The 17,805-nt window shown below is 44.9% G+C and overlaps 1 protein-coding gene across 1 annotated transcript; it reads right to left on the bottom strand.

Moving 5' to 3' along the window:
* Nucleotides 1–318: 318 nt before the first annotated feature.
* On the bottom strand, nt 319–12,145 carry Psmd2 (proteasome 26S subunit ubiquitin receptor, non-ATPase 2). Its single transcript, XM_042667551.1, has 21 exons — nt 11,946–12,145; nt 11,433–11,489; nt 10,966–11,130; nt 9,757–9,878; nt 9,355–9,579; nt 8,657–8,815; nt 8,351–8,495; nt 8,114–8,174; nt 6,494–6,640; nt 6,221–6,327; nt 5,893–6,020; nt 5,586–5,673; nt 4,083–4,245; nt 3,567–3,668; nt 3,238–3,383; nt 2,694–2,777; nt 2,114–2,282; nt 1,920–2,014; nt 1,372–1,498; nt 770–888; nt 319–658 (listed from the first exon to the last, which is right to left on the bottom strand). The coding sequence occupies exons 1-21, from the start codon at nt 12,078–12,080 to the stop codon at nt 476–478; spliced, it is 2,727 nt and encodes a 908-aa protein (XP_042523485.1). The 5' UTR covers nt 12,081–12,145; the 3' UTR covers nt 319–475.
* Nucleotides 12,146–17,805: the final 5,660 nt, after the last annotated feature.

Raw genomic sequence — 17,805 nt, forward strand, 5'->3', positions numbered from 1 at the left:
GCACCACATAAGCAAAAAGAAAAAAGCCGGAAGTGGCGCTGTGACTCGAGTGGTAGAGTGCTAGCCTTGAGCTGAAGAGCTGAGGGACAGCGCCCAGGCCCAGAGTTCAAGCCCCACCACGACCTGACCCCCCCACACACACACAAAAAAAAAAAAAAGGAGGAGAAGGAAAAGAGATCTGGTTCCTTCCTTGAAGGGTAAAGGGCAGCCTCCCTCTTTGCCTAAGCTCTAGGTTGTTCCAAATAATGCCTTCTCATATCCATTCCACACTCCAGCCTAGCCCCAGGTCATGATACCCCAGAAAGCAGACAACAGACCTTGGGGATAAAGGTCTTTATTCAACAAAGTTATCTCACTCAGTAACAAAAGAAAGGAGGTAACAATTCCCCCAAAGGTCTGGAGTAGTGTCCACCCCTGGCAGCAAGAAATATGGCCTGCTGATAAGTAAGCAGTGGCCCAGAACCCATGTGGCCACTTAAAGGTCATAGTTTGGGTTCTTCCGAAGAATAACAAAACCTTCCAGAATGGGAGTAACAGGAAGAAATTCCTCAGTGGCCAATTCTGCCCGTTCCCCATGGGCCAACAACACTGGGGTTGTGTGTGTCTGGAATCCTGTGATGGTCTTAGGCTTGCCAGCCTGGCCCACCACATCCACTGCCTGTGGAGTAAGAAAACAGAAATGAAGGGACTCCAGAAGGGAGAGAAGCAGTATCTCCCTTGCACTGACCACATGAGTTCCAGAGTAGCCTCCCCCTATTCAACTGCTCACCTGGCCCACACGAACAGACACTGGCAGTGGCCGAAGCTCCTCATCAAACGTAACCAGCATTCGGGGCTGCATGGCAGCCACCAGCCCATACAAAACATAGTGTGACTTGCCTAGAATGACTGAAGGAAATACACAGAATAAATGATTAGACAACAGGGCAGATCAGGCCAGAAACTTGGGAACCCATCTCACCCTTAACCCAGTCATCAGCTAAACACATATTCCTCTCCTCCTGATACCCTACTACTAATCGGAGATGCCACCATCCCCCATTGTTAATAGCCCTCTGACTTGAAAAGTCATTGTTCCCAATCATTTAGAGATAAAACAATCTGAGTTCAAATTTTGCCACTTCTGTTTACAAGCAATGTCATGTTGGACAAGAAACTTAACTGTCTTTTGGGATGAGCTCAGCCATCACTTAAGATGAGCCACGGGGCTCATCAACCTCAACTCTCTGGGATACATCAAAAGTGTGGCAGATTAAGGAGTTTCATGAGGCCTAAAGAACCAAGAATAATACAGAGCTAATTTGGGATCTTGATCCTAAATGACCAGGGTGACCCTGGTAAGAGTGGAGGAAGGGTACCACAGAAACTCACTGTTTCGAACATCCAGAAAAGAGACAAGCACAGTGAGTAGACCAGCCACAGCCACTTGACTCATAAGCTGTCGATCACTGTGATAGGGGCAGAGGGTAAGTGTACCCTTCCCTAAATGTGTCAGGCCCTAAAAAACAGGGGAAAGTGGTTATAGGGAGTCACAGCTGCTGCTGAGATATCATTTAATCCGGCCAAACAAATCCCACTTGCTCACATCTTCCCTCCCAGACCAAGACTCCACTGTCCTTGCTTCATCACCACACATACTTCCCTTGGCACAAACTAAGGAGAAGAGGTTTTTTTTTGGTCGGCCGTGGGGCTTGAACTCTGGGCCTGTGTGCTGTCCCTCAGCTCTTCAACTCAAGGCAAGCACTCTACCACTTGAGCCACAGCACCACTTCCGGTTTTCTAGTGGTTTATTGGAGATAAGGGTCTCATAGACTCTCCTGCCCAGGCTGGCTTTGCGCTGTGATCCTCAGATCTCAGCCTCCTGAGGAGCTAGGATTACAGGCGTGTGCCACCAGTGCCAGCTGAGTTCTACTCTTTACCTGTGCCAAGCGCACCATGAAGAGGTTATTGGGGTCCTTGGCATGATATTGGGCTAACTGACGCAGCATTGCAGCCAGACGGGCATTATTAGTACCTGAAAATAGTAAATATTATACAAGATTAAAAGAAGAATGAAAGGACCCGGAATCTTCCTCTAATTTGCTTAATATCTTTTCTTCTGCTTCATACTCACCACTGCCCACCATGCCCATGGCAAAGATGGAGTTATAGGAAACTTCTGGATCAGCATCATGAGAGAATTTGCTTAGAGTATCCAAGATGTTGAGTCGCGGATTTGAAACAGAAATTAGGGCCAATGCTAAAGGTACAGCCCTTCGGAGTGTAGGCTCCCCATATCTCAACTGGTAATAAAACAAAGTAACAATATAGAAGATGTAACAAGTTCAGTGACAGAAATGGGCCAAGTGAAATGGGCTTTGATGTTTATAAATGGCTCAACAAAAAACTACTGCTTCATAAAGAAAACCCATAAGGAAAGTCTTCTCCAAGAAATCATAAGGCCATCATAATTAGTATATTCCAAGCCTGGTGCCAACGGTCCCCACCTGTAATCCTAGCTACTCAGGAGGCTGAGACCTGGAGAATCACTCCATTTCCAAAATGACTAGCAAAATTCTGGACCAGATGTATGATTCAAGTGGTAGAGATAAGGTTCTGAGGTTCAAACCCCAGTATCAGCAACAAAACCCAAAACAAAACAGAGCAAAAAAAAACCCAAAACACCATATTCCAATCTTCTCCATGATACTTACCAAATGACCAAAGGTTCTAAGTGCCATCTCTGCACCAATCTCCTCCCCCATAGCAATAAGGGCAATGCCCAGAACAGCCACTCCCTGCAATTGAAGAGGCAACAGAATCCATTAAATTCAAGAAAGCAAAAAGTCACCCCTGACTGAAGGCTCATCCTAAAAAGAAAAGCTATTCTGTGGGGAATATCTTTGCCTTCCACAGACACAACTCAATCTACCTGTTTGTTTGTTTTGCCAGTTGTGGAACTTGAACTCAGGGCCTGGGCTCTGTCTGAGCCTCTGTGCTCAAAGCTACCCCTCTACTACTTGAGCCACAGCACTACTTCCGGCCTTTTCTGTTTATGTGGTACTGAAGAATTAAACACAGGGCTTCATGCATGGGAGGCAAGCACTCTAACACTAAGCAACATTCCCTGACATTTTGTTACATAGTAACACTACACCCAAAGGAGCTCTAAAACAAAGACAAAGCCACTGTTTCCCATTCTCTGACATGTTTATATTTTCTCACAGCCTCCCTGAAATTATAGGGTTTCCGGATAACCTGATGTGCTCCCATGTCAGCAGGGGCTTCCTTCTTGTCCTTGTCCTTCTTTTCCTTTTTCTCTTTGTCTTCTTCCTTTTCCTTGGAATCAAAGTGTTCACTACAAATGTGAAGGAGCTGCTGCACCTTCAGCACATTCCCAGAGCCTATGGCAGAGAAGTAAAGTGAGGAGAGATAGAAATGAAAAGGCACCAGGGAAAAGCTTACTGTAGAAACAGGAGAAGGCTAAAGAATCAAAAGCAAAACAAAATCTAAGACGAAAGAGAAAACAACATAAAAAGGGACCAAGAATCACTGGGAAAGCCCAAGAAATTAACAGAGACACAGACCTGCATAGGCACACACATCTACAAGTGTGTTGGCAAAACTGCGGAATGGCTCTGATACAACCTCCAGTGCAGCCAGGATTGCTTCAATGGCCTCACCTTTCCCTACAAAACAGATTCAAGAGATCAGCTTGACACATAAAACCTTCCAATCAAGCTGGGCATTGGTAGCATTGGCATTGCTTGTAATCCTAGCTATTCAGGATGCTAAGATGCGCAAGTCACTTTCAAAGCCAGTCTAGGCAGAAATGTCTGTGAGACCCTTATCTCCAATTAACCAACAAAAAAGCCAGAAATGGAGGTATATCTCAGGTGGAAGAGCAGCAGCCTTGAGTAAAAAAGCTAAGCAAGAGTATGAGGCCCTGAGTTCAAGCCCCAGTAACAGCACAAGTACATGCATACATACATAAATACATACATACATTTATATACACACATACATACCACACACAGTAGGGATTTACTGTATCCAACTACCCAACGACTGTTAGCTTTTTGCTCCAATAGATATCCCCTCACCCAGATGGTTGAGGCCTAGGCCAAGAGGAAGCCAACGAGCATAGGTGTCCTTCAGTTCAGTCTCAGACTTCTCCATAATGGTCTGAAGGATAGTGGAAGTGACATCTCCATTGCAGGATCCCACTGCTATCATTCCACAGGCTAGAGCTGTCACACCTGCCACCTACAAAAGTCAGTATTACATACAGTAAGATACTAAAATACTTCCTTTTTCTATCTTGATTCCTACACATAGTCCATTGTAAGATAGCCACAGTGCCACTTCTGGTTTTAATTGGAGGTAAGAGTCTCACAAGGACTTTTCTGCCCAGGGTGGCTTTGAACTGCAATCCTCAGATCCCAGCCTCCTGAGTAGCTAGGATTACAGGTGTGAGCCACCAGCATAGTCACTTTTTGGTAGATCAAAATAACAAAAGGAGCAACCATTCACTAAGTACTTACTATATGCCAGTCCTATAGTAACTGTTTTGCAAACTCTTTAACATTTAAGCTTTATATCAACTCCACAAAATAGGTCTTACTACTATTCCTTTGATGCATGAAAAAAGGAGGCCTAAAGAGACTGAGTTACTTGTCAAGGATCACATTGCTTGTAAGCAGAAATGTCAAGATTTAAGCTCAAAAATCTAAAACCTCTGCTTTTAGCTACTGTATTATTCATCTACCACTAAAATGACAAGAAAATTTAAGGTTGATCGATGGTTAAAACTTAGTGAGAGGGGCTGGGAAGTTGGCTCAGTGGTAGAGCACTTGCCTTGCATGCATGAGGCCCTGGTTTTGATTCCTCAGCACCACATAAGCAAAAAGAAAAAAGCCGGAAGTGGCTCTGTGGCTCAAGTGGTAGAGCGCTAGCCTTGAGCTGAAGAGCTGAGGGACAGCGCCCAGGCCCAGAGTTCAGGCCCCACGACCAGACCCCCCTCCCCCCCAAAAAAAAACTTCGTGAGAATCATGGTTATAGTTTAGATCTATAATGTCCCACAAATGCCATGTCTTAAAAGATCTCCAGAGTGATGCTATTTATTAGGAAGTTTAACTAAGAGATGGGACCCAGCAGGAGATCTTTATGTTAGTGGGGACTGCCTAGAAAGGGGTATTAGAATTTCAGCCCCTTCCTTACATTGTTTCCTGACTTGTGAGTGGTTTTGTTCAGCCACATACAGATGTGCTATCACCCAAAGCAACAGGTCTACATAACCATGAACTGGAAGCTTCAAAACTTTTTCTAAGTTGATTATCTGAGTTATTTTGTTACAGCGACAGATAGCTGACTAATATAAGCATCAGCATTAAACTGCCTAAGTTTCTCCTCCTTCTGGTTTAAGTAGTTCAGAGATCCCAGGGACTAGAACTCAATACTAAAATGTTAACTCTAGCCTCAATTGCACTTGAAATGGCAAGGTGACCCTTGCCCCAATACACATGTCCTTCTTTTCCACTAGATGTCACACAGTGACTCACAGTACCTTTCTTACCCACTGTAAATCATCATCAGCTTCTACTCACCTCCATGCTTGACTTTGAATCTCCCATCACAGGCAGTAGCAGTGTTAGAACATCTTCACGATTTGAACCAGCATAGGCTAAGCCGAGCCTGCAAAAGTCAGGGACAGTCAGGCCCCAACACATACCCAAGATGGAAAAAACAAAAACAGAAAGAGGTCTAGGTACTCATCACTTCAGCAAACATTTCTCATGAACCAAATAGTGGCATGCAAGTGGCAGTCTTTGACAATAATGTGAAAAATGCTTCAGTTCCTGTTCTCTAGAGCTTATGGGCTAAGCATTACCGAAGGAGAAGAGAATATCTTACCCAAAGATGGAACCAAGTCTCATGGTGTTGCTGTTATGAAGAACATAGTCTGAGAGCAGTGCCAGGGCAGGGTCACACTCATTCCGGACCCCAGAGTTCACAATACCACAGGCAAGGAGCGCTCCTGACTGAAAGACCAAGTAGACTGTTTACTTACGCTACTCTGCCTTCAACATAAAGGATACTTACTCACATAGACCTCATGATAGCACTTGCCTTAACTAAAGTGAAAAACTAGATATGCCTCATCAGTGACAGAGAAGTACTACAGGTCACTAGAACACAGGAAGAGGGGAGTTACCAGGTAGTAAGCCGTGCCCAAACCAACCTTGATATAATCCTCAGAGGAGTACAGATACTTGTCAATCTGAGTGAGGCCACCATCCACATCCCACAGCAGAATCATGCCGAGGGATGCAGCAGCACTCAGCATTCCTGTACCAAGGAAGAATCAATCTGTTAGCTTTAAAAGGGCCTTCACCGGCGGAAATTACTCTAAAGGGCTCCCCCAAGAAACTGTACTGTGACCCCTTATAAATAATAAAACTCTACAACAAAAAGGGGAACCAAAGATAGCCTAAAAGTAGTAGCAGAATTATACCATGGTCTTTGTTCTTGTAAAGCCATTTGTTGCCATCATCAGTCAGCAGTTTGTCCTGGCCAAAGGCTGCATTCACAAAGCCATTGACAAAAGAGGAGGCCAAGTTCATGCGGGCAGAATCCACCTGAGAGCCACTTCCTCCAAACCCTGAACAGGAAAAGAGAAGGAAAAAAAGGTTTGAGAGTAAGCTGGGTGCCAGAGGCTCATGCCTATAATCCTAGCTTCTCAGGAGGCTGAGATCTGAGGATCACCATTCAAAGCCAGCATAGGCAGGCAAGTCCATGAGACTCTTATCTCCATTCTCCAATAAACTACTCAAAAAAGCCAGAAGTGGCACTGTGGCTCAAGTGGTATCATGCAAAAGAAGCTCAGGGGGGCTGGAGTGGTAGACCGCTTGCCTTGCATGCCTGAGGCCCTGGGTTCAATTCCTCAGCACCACATAAGCAAAAAAAAAAAAAAAGCAGGAAGTGGTGCTGTGGCTCAAGTGGTAGAGCGCTAGCCTTGAGCTGAAGAGCTAAGGGACAGCGCTCAGGCCCCAGAGTTCAGGCCCCAAGACCGGACCCAAAAAAAAAAAAAAAAAAAGGAGCTCAGGGACAGTGCCCAGGCCCAGAGTTCAAACTCCAGGATTGGCAAAAAAAAAAAAAAAAAAGATTTAGAGTAGAACAAGAAAGGAACACAAGCTAGGAGCTAGAGGCCTCACACTTGTAATCCTAATTACTCAGGAGGCTGAGATCTGTCTGAGGACAGTGGTTCAAAGCTAGTCTGAGCAGTCAAGTCTAGAACTCTTTTTTTTTTTTTGTCAGTCATGGCCTGGGCCTGGGCACTGTCCCTTGGCTCTTCAGCTCAAGGCTAGCACCCTACCACTTGAGCCACAATGCCACTTCCAGTTTTTTCTGCTTATTTGGTACTGAGGAATGGAACCCAGGACCTCATGTATGCGAGGCAAGCACTCTACCACTGAGCCACCTTCCCAGCCCCAAGTCTAGAACTCTTATCTCCAATAAACTACCAAAAGGCCAGAAGTGATGTTATGGCTCAAGTGGTAGAGTACCAGCCCTGAGTAAAAAGCTCAGGGACAATGCCCAAGTCCTGAGTTCAAGCTCAAAGAGTGGCATTAAAAAAAAAAAGAAAAAGGAACACAACAAAGTAATTAGTCTCTGGTTCTGAATGGCTCCTTAAGATCTTCTATCTTTACCCCAAAAAGTGACCTACAAAAAAAGTTTACTCACTGTACAATTAATGCTTACTAATTTCAAAAAAAAATTTAAGAAGCCGGGTGCTGGTGACTCATGCCTAGCTACTCAGGAGACTGAGATCTAAGGATCGAGGTTCAAAGCCAACTCAGGCAGGAATGTCTGTGAGACTCTTATCTCCAACTTATCACCAGAAAACTGGAAGTGGCATTGTGGCTCAAGTGGTAGAGCACTTACCTTGAGCTGAAGAGCTCAGGGACAGTGCCTAGGCCTAGAGTTCAAGAACCACAACAGCAACAAAAAAAAAAAAGAGAGAGAAAATTCATGGGAATTCTAAGCTCTTAAGGATAAGCAGATTAGAAAAGCTATTATTTCTAATACAAGGGGAACAATTAGTCCTCCAACCCCCACATACATGGTTACTCACTGTTATTCTCTAGGTGGGTTTTGTAGATGTCATCAGGCACCTTGGGCTCCATGATATCCAGCTGAAGAGAAGCCAGAGTGTCACAACTGCTCTCACAGTATTCCCCAAGCTATCCCTTCTGCTATCCCACTGAATGGCAATTCTAACTAGGAAGTATATTGAGAGGTATCAGGGAGGAAAAATGACAGGTAGAATTACAGCCAAAAAGCCTTGAAAGAAAAGGGCAAAACATCTCACCTCCCGGGCTAAGGCCAAGAAGTTGCTGTTAAGCTGTACATTGGACATGATCTCTGTCAGATCCTCATACTCCTCTACATCTTCACTGAGCTCCAGGAACACTCCATGCCGCCCTAACATAAATGCCATCTGCTTCTGGACCACCCTGTGAGAAAAAGACAGCAGGCTTGCTCATTCTCATCCAGTGAGGACACAAGAGAGAGCCCCTTAGGCCCCAACCATAATATACACATAGGTCCCAGTTATTCATGAAAATAACCCACGCATGAGTGTATCTCATCCTTTCCCACCTTCTTCCTTACTTACACATCCTTACAGGAGGTGAAGATGTCTTCTACCAATTCCATGTCATTGAGCATCAAAGCCAACCTCAGAGCTTCAGGGAAACGACTAAACTTTCGAAATACACCCAAGGCACATCGTAGCAGGGCAGAATTCTCAGGCTCTGGCACGTAGTTCACACAACTAAAAATGTAAAGATAATTTTTTTTTGGGGGGGGGGAGGGGTCTGGTCATAGGGCCTGAACTCTGGGCCTGGAAGCTGTCCCTCAGCTCTTCAGCTCAAGGCTAGCGCTCTACCACCTGAGCCACAGAGCCACTTCCAGCTTTTTTCTTTTTGCTTATGTGGTGCTGAGGAATGGAACCCAGGGCCTCAGGCATGCAAGGCAAGCGCTCTACCACTGAGCCACCTTCCCAGCCCCTGTAAAGATAATTTTAAAAATTCACTATGTCCCAGAAATTCACTTACCTTTTTAAATTCACCTACCCAAAATACTAAATGCCTACTATATACCAAGTATTGGAAATGCTATGACTACTAAGGAAAAATAAAGTCTTTCCTCAGTAGTAATTCTACATCCCAAAAGAAATTAATGGGCATCAATCAATTAACTATAGTTTAATGTAATCCTTAATGCAGATTCTCTGGGAGAATAAAGAACATACAAATAAAATTGAAGAGCTAAGGAGGGCAAGCTGGCCACCCACTCTACATGCTCCCTTACCTGGTAAGATAGAGGCAGACCTTGGCATATGCATTCTCATCAATATCCTTCTCCAGCATATCCACCTGCTCAATTTCCATGAGCAGGTCACAGGCCTCATGTTCTGCATTGTGGGCCATATTATAAGGGACAATCTCCTTCACCAAGGTAAGCAGTGGCTCCCGTTGTGCTTTTTCTGCCTCATCCAGTTCCTGCCATTCTTTAGCCACTTCTCCTGCCAGATGTCTATGGATAGATACAACTATTAAGGAAAGGACCACAGTTTTAGAACAGTTTCCTATACGTCAAGGAATTCTGTGTCTAGGAAATACAACACAATGATATTCTAAGTCAGTATTCCAAGACAGAGTTCAGACTTATGCTTTAGAATCTCCTTCAGATTGCCAAGAAAAAAGTTCTTACCTGACATACTCATGACCCCATGATGCTAATTCTTCTTGGGAGCCCACTAGCCGATACTTGAGGCACTCACGCTCCCCACTCATGGTCATGGCCAAAACAGAGATGATGTCAGCAGCAAAACGCTATAAACAAACCAGTCCTTTGAAGTCAAACCCAGTAGTCCTTGGTAAGGAAAGTGTGACATTATGAAGCCAAGACTACTGTCCTCCAAATTAGCTACGCAATATATACCAGTTTTTTCCTCACTTCCTATGCTGAATCTCACAATAACCCTAAAGAGGATGCTTTTATCCCCCCATCCCTTTTTGTTGATCATGGGGCTTAAACTCAGGTGCTATCCCTGAGCTCTTTTGCTCAAAGCTAGCACTCTAACACTTTGGGCCACCAAGCCACTTCTGGTTTTCTGGTGATTAGAGATAAGAGTCTCAGACATTCCTGCCCTGGGTGGCTTTAAATCTCCATCCTCAGATCTCAGCTTCCTTATAAGCTAGGATTATAGGCATGAGCCACTGGTGCCCAGCTCCATCTCCGTTTTAAACTAATATAGCTAAAGGGTTTTGATAAACAAGGGGGAATACAACGAAAGATGGAAACTCTGTATTTTATTATTTTAAGAGATAGGATCACTACATTTCCCAGGTTGGCCCTATTTCACAGGCTCTAAAGATCTGACAATCTCAGCCTCCTGAATAGCTGGGTTTAGGGGTATGACACCACACCCTACATGAGTTTTGATTTCAGTAACAGCTTACAAAAAGATTTTAATCAAAATAGACCAATAACCAAAAAAACTCACTGTAACTACTGTAGGGGATTATGTTAAGAGGTCAAGGACAAAAGCAAGGTCATTAAGGAGGCTGCTACTATAACCCAGGGCCAACTGAAGATTCTAGATCAATGTTCTATCAACAGGAAGAGAAGAGGTTGAACTGGAGTACAGTTTAGAGATTAAAGAACAAAAATGTACATAGGGAAAAAGAACATTAAAAAAAAAAGGTTAAATAAGTCATAAATAGATCATGCTAAAGAAATTCCAAGGTCAAACAGAAATGACAGAAATATCTTGGAAGTAATTGATCAACTTTCAGTTCTTTGGGAGATATTATAACTGTGACAAACTCATTAGACCTCCAGGACTCACCATGAGCCTCACAGTTTAGGTGAAGAATTCCTCAACTAGACCTCAACCAATCTTTGAAACAATTTTACCTTATTTTCCCCAGGAGCCATGTTCTCATAGATTTCCTTCAGTTTGCCATAGTGTGGACGTAGAAATTTGAGAGGTTTGGGCACTGAAGTCATGGAAGTTGTAGAAGAACGAATCTGCCTTCGCAGTTCCTCCAGGGCTGGCCGGTACAGCGATGTATCCTTCTCCTGATTAAAGATATTAGAGCTCAGACAAAAAGAACTCATACGCCTCCAAGCTATACCACAGTTCCTTCATCAACACTCCCCAAGGGAAATATAACTGTATGTGATGCCTTTGTGATTCCCCCAATTTTCTGCACCTTGCTTAGCACAAATATTCCCAATTCAAAAATCCTTTGTAACCTCCAAAACATCCTGGGACTCTAAAACATAGTCTACCTCACATAGGAGTTGTTACCTCAAAACAATAAAGCAAAGAAGTGGGAAGATCCTTATAGGCGCCAGCTTATGTTAGCATCCTGACTCACCCCGAGTCGTTCCACGAGCATCTCCAACTCATCCTGAAGTTGTTTGTCCTCCTCGGACTGGAAGGTTGAGGGAAGAAGCTCGTCAAGATTAGGAATCCCAAGCGCATCCTTCTCCCACTCACCTTGGAGCAGGTGGAGGGAGCACTTGCCTCTTTAGGAAGGTGAGGGGGGCAGACGGACAAGGGAAAAGGTGGCGGGAATGGGAAGCCCCGTTGGAAAGGCGGACTGGCGTCTGAGCCAGGCTCCCCTTGAACGCTGTTTTAGGAAATGAGGCTGGCAATGACCCGGCGGAGTCCACCTCAGGACGCGGTGGTGAGACTTGGTGGGGACCACGCAGGTGTGACAGCGCGGAATGGAGAGTGAGGGCTAGGAAGGCAGGGTGCGGGGCCCCGGGCAGCCCCATGCTCTTTCTCTCGGGTGCGGTGGGCCGTTGGGAGTCGGGCCCGCGGCCTGCCGGGCCACCGTGACTCAGCCCTCGGCCTCCTCAGCTGGCTCCCAAGGGATGCGCCTCACCAGCTCCTGTTCTTTGTCCTTGTCCCCGGCATCCCGCCGCTCCTTGCCGCCGGACTTCTCGTCCGCGCCGCCGGGAGCCGTCGCTGGGGGCAGCTGGGGCTGCAGAGGTGCCTTGTCCCGGCCACCTTCCTCCATCTCCACTGCTACTGCCGGCCCGCTGCGCGCGCACCCGGCACGCACCACCCCTTTTCCCAGACGGCTTCGCGTTTCGACAGTGGCGCCCCTCCTCCCCCAGGCCCCGCCCACGGCCGGAAACGCTGAGGCGAGCTCCGACACTCTGGCCCTTCTGCCCAGGCCGGGCGCACCCCGCCCTCGAAAGCCCGACCGAATCCACGATTCCCAGCGTCCTGCGCGCGCCGGCGTCGCCCAGACTCGGTTACACCGGATGTGCAATGTCGGGTTGGGGTGGGCTGGTCGCTGCCGGAGGTGAAGGGGCTGAGAACTGGGAGGCGGAAAAAAAATCTCTCCTCGCTCGTAAGTTCCCTTGCAGCAGTGTAGATGAAACCCACACTAAAGTTACAGTTGGCTGCGTGATGCCACAGCGTTAAATCCTGGACGCTTGAGTGTGGTCACCTCCGAACTGTTCCCTCCCGGGGAAGGACACTGTCGGTATGAACGGAAGAACGTGGCTGTCACGTTAAACCTTTCTGATAGTCGGATGGAGTAGAAGTCGATACATTAAGCCCTTTGCTTCAAAAACTGAAGCCGAGAGCAGGACAAGATAACGTCACTTGCTCTCGGCCTGTTTTCCTGACCCAGTGATGACTTAAAAAGGGAAATGATTGTATGTCAACAGTGTGTGTGCGCAGGTAGAAGGTGAGCACAGAGGAAGTAATTCTTGACTTTTTCCACCTGTAGGCACACTCAGTATTTGGCCGAATGTCTTTTATGGGCTCTAACACATTAAAAAAAATGCAGAAAGTGTTCTTTTAAAAATCTAGCGTTGTATTTGCATTCTATTTCCATTGCCAATGACTCCACTGTCCGGTCGGATGATAAAGGTTAGACAATCCACTTGTTATCGTCATTTCACCTCTACAATATCCTTCAGTTATCTGTAGAGGGACTTCCCCAGTATCTCTCCTTTTCCATGACTGCCTTCTCTGGGTCTTAGATTTTTGTCTTAGATGTTATACATCCCACCCAGTACCTTGCAGAAAATGGGGGTACTTGTAACATTGAGCACAGCCAGATAGCTAGTGATGACACCAGATGAATAATATGGGAAGAGTTACTGGACTATGTTTCAACTTTGTTGTAGATTTAGAATGTTTCAAAATAATATGGTTGAAGAATTTTATGTGTATGTATGAAAAAAGAACAATGAAACCTGTTTTAATTGATTTAAGAAGTGAGAGCAGGACAGTTAGTGAGTTTGATTTGGATACATTGTATGCATTTATGGACATGTTAAAATGAAATCCTCTATACAACTAATAGATGCTAATAAATCACAAAGTTAAAAAAAATGAGTACATGCTGGTATATGTGGCTCATGCCTGTAATACTAGCTACTCCAGAAGCTGAGAACTGAGGATTCAGATTCAAAGCCTGCCCAGTCAGGAAAGCCCTTGAGACTCATTTCCAATTAACCAGCAAAAAGCTGAAAGTAAAGCTGTGGCTCAAGTGGTAGAGTACTAGTCTTGAGCAAAAATGAACAGCATACAGGCCCAGAGTTCAAGCCTAGGATAAATATTAAAAATTTTGAAAATGTCAAAATGTTTCAAAATTATAAGTAGGGAAAAGAAGGGCACCAATGGCTCACACCTGTAATCCTAGCTTTTCAGGAGTTGAAGTTTGAGGACTGAGATTCCAAGAAAGCATGGGCACTTATCTCCAATTAACCACCCAAAAAAGCCAGATGTATAACCATGGCTCAAGTAGTAGAGTGCTAGCCTTGAGCAAAAAAACTCAGGGACAGCATCCAGGCCCTGAGTTCAAGCACCAGGACTGACACACAGAGAAGAAAGAGGAGGAGAAGGAAGGAGGAAGAAGAAGAAGAAAGAAAAAGAAGGCTGGGGGCTGGGAAGGTGGCTCAGTGGTAGAGCACTTGCCTTGCATGCTCGAGGCCCTAGGTTCGATTCCTTAGCACCACATAAGAAAAAAGCCGGAAGTGGCGCTGTGGCTCAAGTGGTAGAGTGCTAGCCTTGAGCTGAAGAGCTGAGGGACAGTGCCCAGGCCCAGAGTTCAGGCCCCACGACCGGACCCAAAAAAAAAAAGAAAAAGAAAAAGAAGGCTGGGCACCAGTGGCTCACACCTGTAATCCCAACTACTTAGGAGGCTGAGATCCAAGGATCGCAGTTCAAAGCCAGCCTGGGCAGGAAAGCTCGTGAGACTCTTATCTCCAGTAAACAACCCGAAAACTGGAAGTGACACTGTGGCTCAAGTAAACTCACCTTGAGCTGAAGAGCTCCAGGACAGTGTCCAGGCCCAGAGTTCAAGACCCACAACCAGTGTTACCTGCCAAGGATGCTTTTTCTACCCTGCCTTTCAGGTTATTCATTTCTTCCCTGTGCTCCCACTACAGTTGGCACATACATTTCCCTTCCTATGCTGTGAGATCATGGAGGGCAAGAAATTGTTTTATTCATCTTTATACTATGAGTGCCCAGCCTAATGACTAGCTTGCAGTAGGGCTTGACAAATAATGCCAGATGACTTATGTGACTTTGCATTCATCTTCAGGTCATATATGTGTATGAATATATATATAATATACACATATAATCTTTTGGGGGCTTACTTTGAAGCTCAGAAATGGGAATTGGAAAATTGGCAGGATTTCCCAATTGTGAATCACAATAAACCCACAAATACTGTGCTTATTTTTATGAAGGACTCCTTTCAGTCTGACATTTCCACAGTTCTACCATGTTACTTTTTCATGGATAGGAATCAGTCAGAGTTTCCAGTAGGATAGTATAGGAGATGGCCTAGCTGTTTGTCAGTAATTCTGCCATGTATCCAGGAGCACAATCCTTTATTTTCCCTTCTGCCTCAACATACCAGAACATATCACAGATGCATATTCATTAGCTTTACAGGGTTATTTATTGAGGGTGAAGGTTACATCTGTTACCTGAGTTTCACCTTGCCTTATTTCAGGAACCAAGCACCTGCAGAGTGCTCAGCAAACAGTTGCTACCTGGTTTACCGTTCACTCGATATGTACACAGGTTTCCTGCAACTGCCTTGGGATAAAAGGTACCTGATCCAGGGGAGTGCATGGCATGGGAAATGCAACTGCTGCTGGTGGTGTTGATAATCCACTCAAAACCATGACGATTTGCCCAGAAAACATGCTGTGTTTGAGTCTACCACTGTCATGACTTAGAAAACTTAAGGGGTGGTGATTAAGAGCCTCTGAATTCCAACCATGACATTAATGCAATGTCTGTTGTCTGACACTGGGGGTAGTGTAAAAATTTCTCCCACACTTTCCCCACTTGTAGAGACAATGACATAAATTATCATGGACATTTAATGAGATATTTTTAAAAGGCTTAGTATGGGTTTAAGCAAAATAGAGCATCAGTAAATGATAGCTCATAATCCTTTTTTTTTTTTACTTAACACATTGACATTTTTGGAAAATATGAAGTGTGTGTGTGTGTGTGTGTGTGTGTGTGTGTGTGTGTGTGTGTGTGTGTGTGTATGGCAGTCCTGGGGCTTCAACTCAGAGCCTGGGTTCTGTTCCTGGGCTAGTTCTCTACCACTTGAGCCACAGCTCCACATACCACTTTTTTTGGAGTTAATTGCAGATGAGAGTCTCACAGGCTTTACTGCCTGGGTTGGTTTTGAACTGTGATCCTCTGATCTCAGCCTCTTGAGAAGCTAGGACTACAGGTGTGAGACACTGGTGCCCAGAGAAAATAGGAACCTTTTTAAGCCAGCACTGGGGCTTGAACTGGGCATTGGGGCACTGTCCTTGAGCTGCTTTTGCTCAAGGCTAATACTCTACCACTAGAGCCACAGCACCACTTCTGGCTTTTTCTATGTATGTAGTACTGAGGAATCAAACCCAGGGCTTCATGCATGCTATGCAAGCACTCTACCACTAAGGTATTTTCCCAGCCCAAAACTTTTAATATCATCCTTGCAAGCAAATCAGGACTCTAAATCAAATTAGCCTCTGAAATCAGGTGTCAGGAAGGACAAGGCTTTTTCCTGAGCAGCCTTTCCCCTCAGTCGTGTTTGTGTGTGTGTGTGTGTGTGTGTGTGTATGTGTGTGTGTGTGTGCGTGTGTGTGTTACTAGAGTTTGAATTCAGGACCTTGGACTTGCTAGACAGGTGCTCTACCACTTGAGCACATACCAGCCCTATTCTCAGTCATTATGTTTTCTGTTATTCTGAATCTCATCTGCTGTGTAGTACTTGATCTCCAAAAGTAATCCATTAGTACTGTTTGGGTTCTGGAATTTGCTAAGCCCATGACTTACTGACTTGCTTACTTTATTTATTTATTGCAATATGGAGGTTTGAACCCAGAGTCTTGTATATGCTAGGCAAGAATTCTATCACTACAGTACATCTCATATTTTTTCCATCTTTTTTTCCTCTTTAAATCCCTTTATTTCCATCTCACTTGTGTCAAAAGTAGAGAATAAAATTATGCCAGTTAAATAACTGATTTCTTCTGGCCTACACAAAAGTGCCATTGGAATCAATTCAGATTAAATTCCTTGGCTAATGTCTTTTTATTTTGAGACAGGATCTTAGTAAGTTGCCCAGGCCAGCCTCAAACTCAGACTCCTCCTGCCTAAGTCTCCCAAGAAGCTAGGATTTCAGGCATGCACCACCATACCTGACTTGAATTCACTTTTCAAAGCATTTAAACTAAAATAGTTTTCAGAGATCTACTAATTTTGCCAACTGGTGAAACTACGCTTGGTGTCACATACCTATGGGATGTGAGTCAGAACCTGGGGACAGCTCTTCTCTTTCCAGCAAACCTTGCCACCCACCCTGAGGTTGTGCCTTAAGAGGCTCAGGCCATGTGTTCCCCTGGCCTTTCTGAGTCCAGCTCTTCCTCTTGTTACCTTTCCTTTGAAGGTAATATGACATGACCCTCTGTACAGCACTTTATGGGGACAGTCTGGTCCCCTGAAAAACTAGTCAGAGTATTGGCCGTAGGACACATGCTAGTGACATCATCAAGGGGCCAGGGGACCTCAGAAACAATCATGGTAAGCCCTCACTCTTCCCTTGACAAAGATGACAAACTCACCTCTACTTGCACCTTGGGGAGCACTGGACTTTAGAGAGAAGTGAGATTAGACTCTTTCCACTGTATTGCTGATGAAGAAATTGAGGAGCATAGAGGTTAGGGAACAGGTTCAGGCATATACAATTATCAGACACTTAATTTCAATTGGATCTCTGACTGCAGGTTGGAGTTATATCTGTAAGGAGAGGCCAGAGCCCTTATAGAACATGGTTGTCATGAGCATTAGGTGAGCACATGCAGATAACAGTAGGAGGAAGAGTCACATAAGAAATCATCTTATTCATTGTATCTCCCGCATCTGACACATTGTAAGTGACTAATGTGTTTTTAAAAAGTAAATCTATGAATGTATAAAGTATTAAATGGATGAATGAATAGAAAAATGGGCCACCTAGCAGAGGTGCCTGGTTTTTGATAAACATTCCTTCTCCCTCCCCCACTGTAGTGTGGAGGCCATATTTGCAGATTCTGTGCCTGACATGTGGTAGTCCTCTGTGTGTATGTGGAGGACGGGTAATGACTGACTCTCAGAAGCTCCGATCCTTTAAGCCTTGGAGAAACACGTGTTCTAGCTGCAAGCAAAGACTTGAACTCAGTAGTTGATGCTTTCATTCATTGGCCTAGGGCTCTACC

This window comes from Dipodomys spectabilis, unplaced genomic scaffold (assembly GCF_019054845.1).
Source record: "Dipodomys spectabilis isolate Male_0828 unplaced genomic scaffold, ASM1905484v1 ptg000017l, whole genome shotgun sequence".
Classification (NCBI taxonomy): domain Eukaryota; kingdom Metazoa; phylum Chordata; class Mammalia; order Rodentia; family Heteromyidae; genus Dipodomys; species Dipodomys spectabilis.

Coding starts and splice junctions, on each gene's coding strand:
- Psmd2 (XM_042667551.1), bottom strand. CDS start 12,080: ATGGAGGAAGGTGGCCGGGACAAGGCACCTCTGCAGCCCCAGCTGCCC. Junction 2,015..2,113: donor CATGGGCATGGTGGGCAGTG/GTGAGTATGAAG, acceptor TACTATTTTCAG/GTACTAATAATGCCCGTCTG. Junction 659..769: donor TGTCTGTTCGTGTGGGCCAG/GTGAGCAGTTGA, acceptor CTTACTCCACAG/GCAGTGGATGTGGTGGGCCA.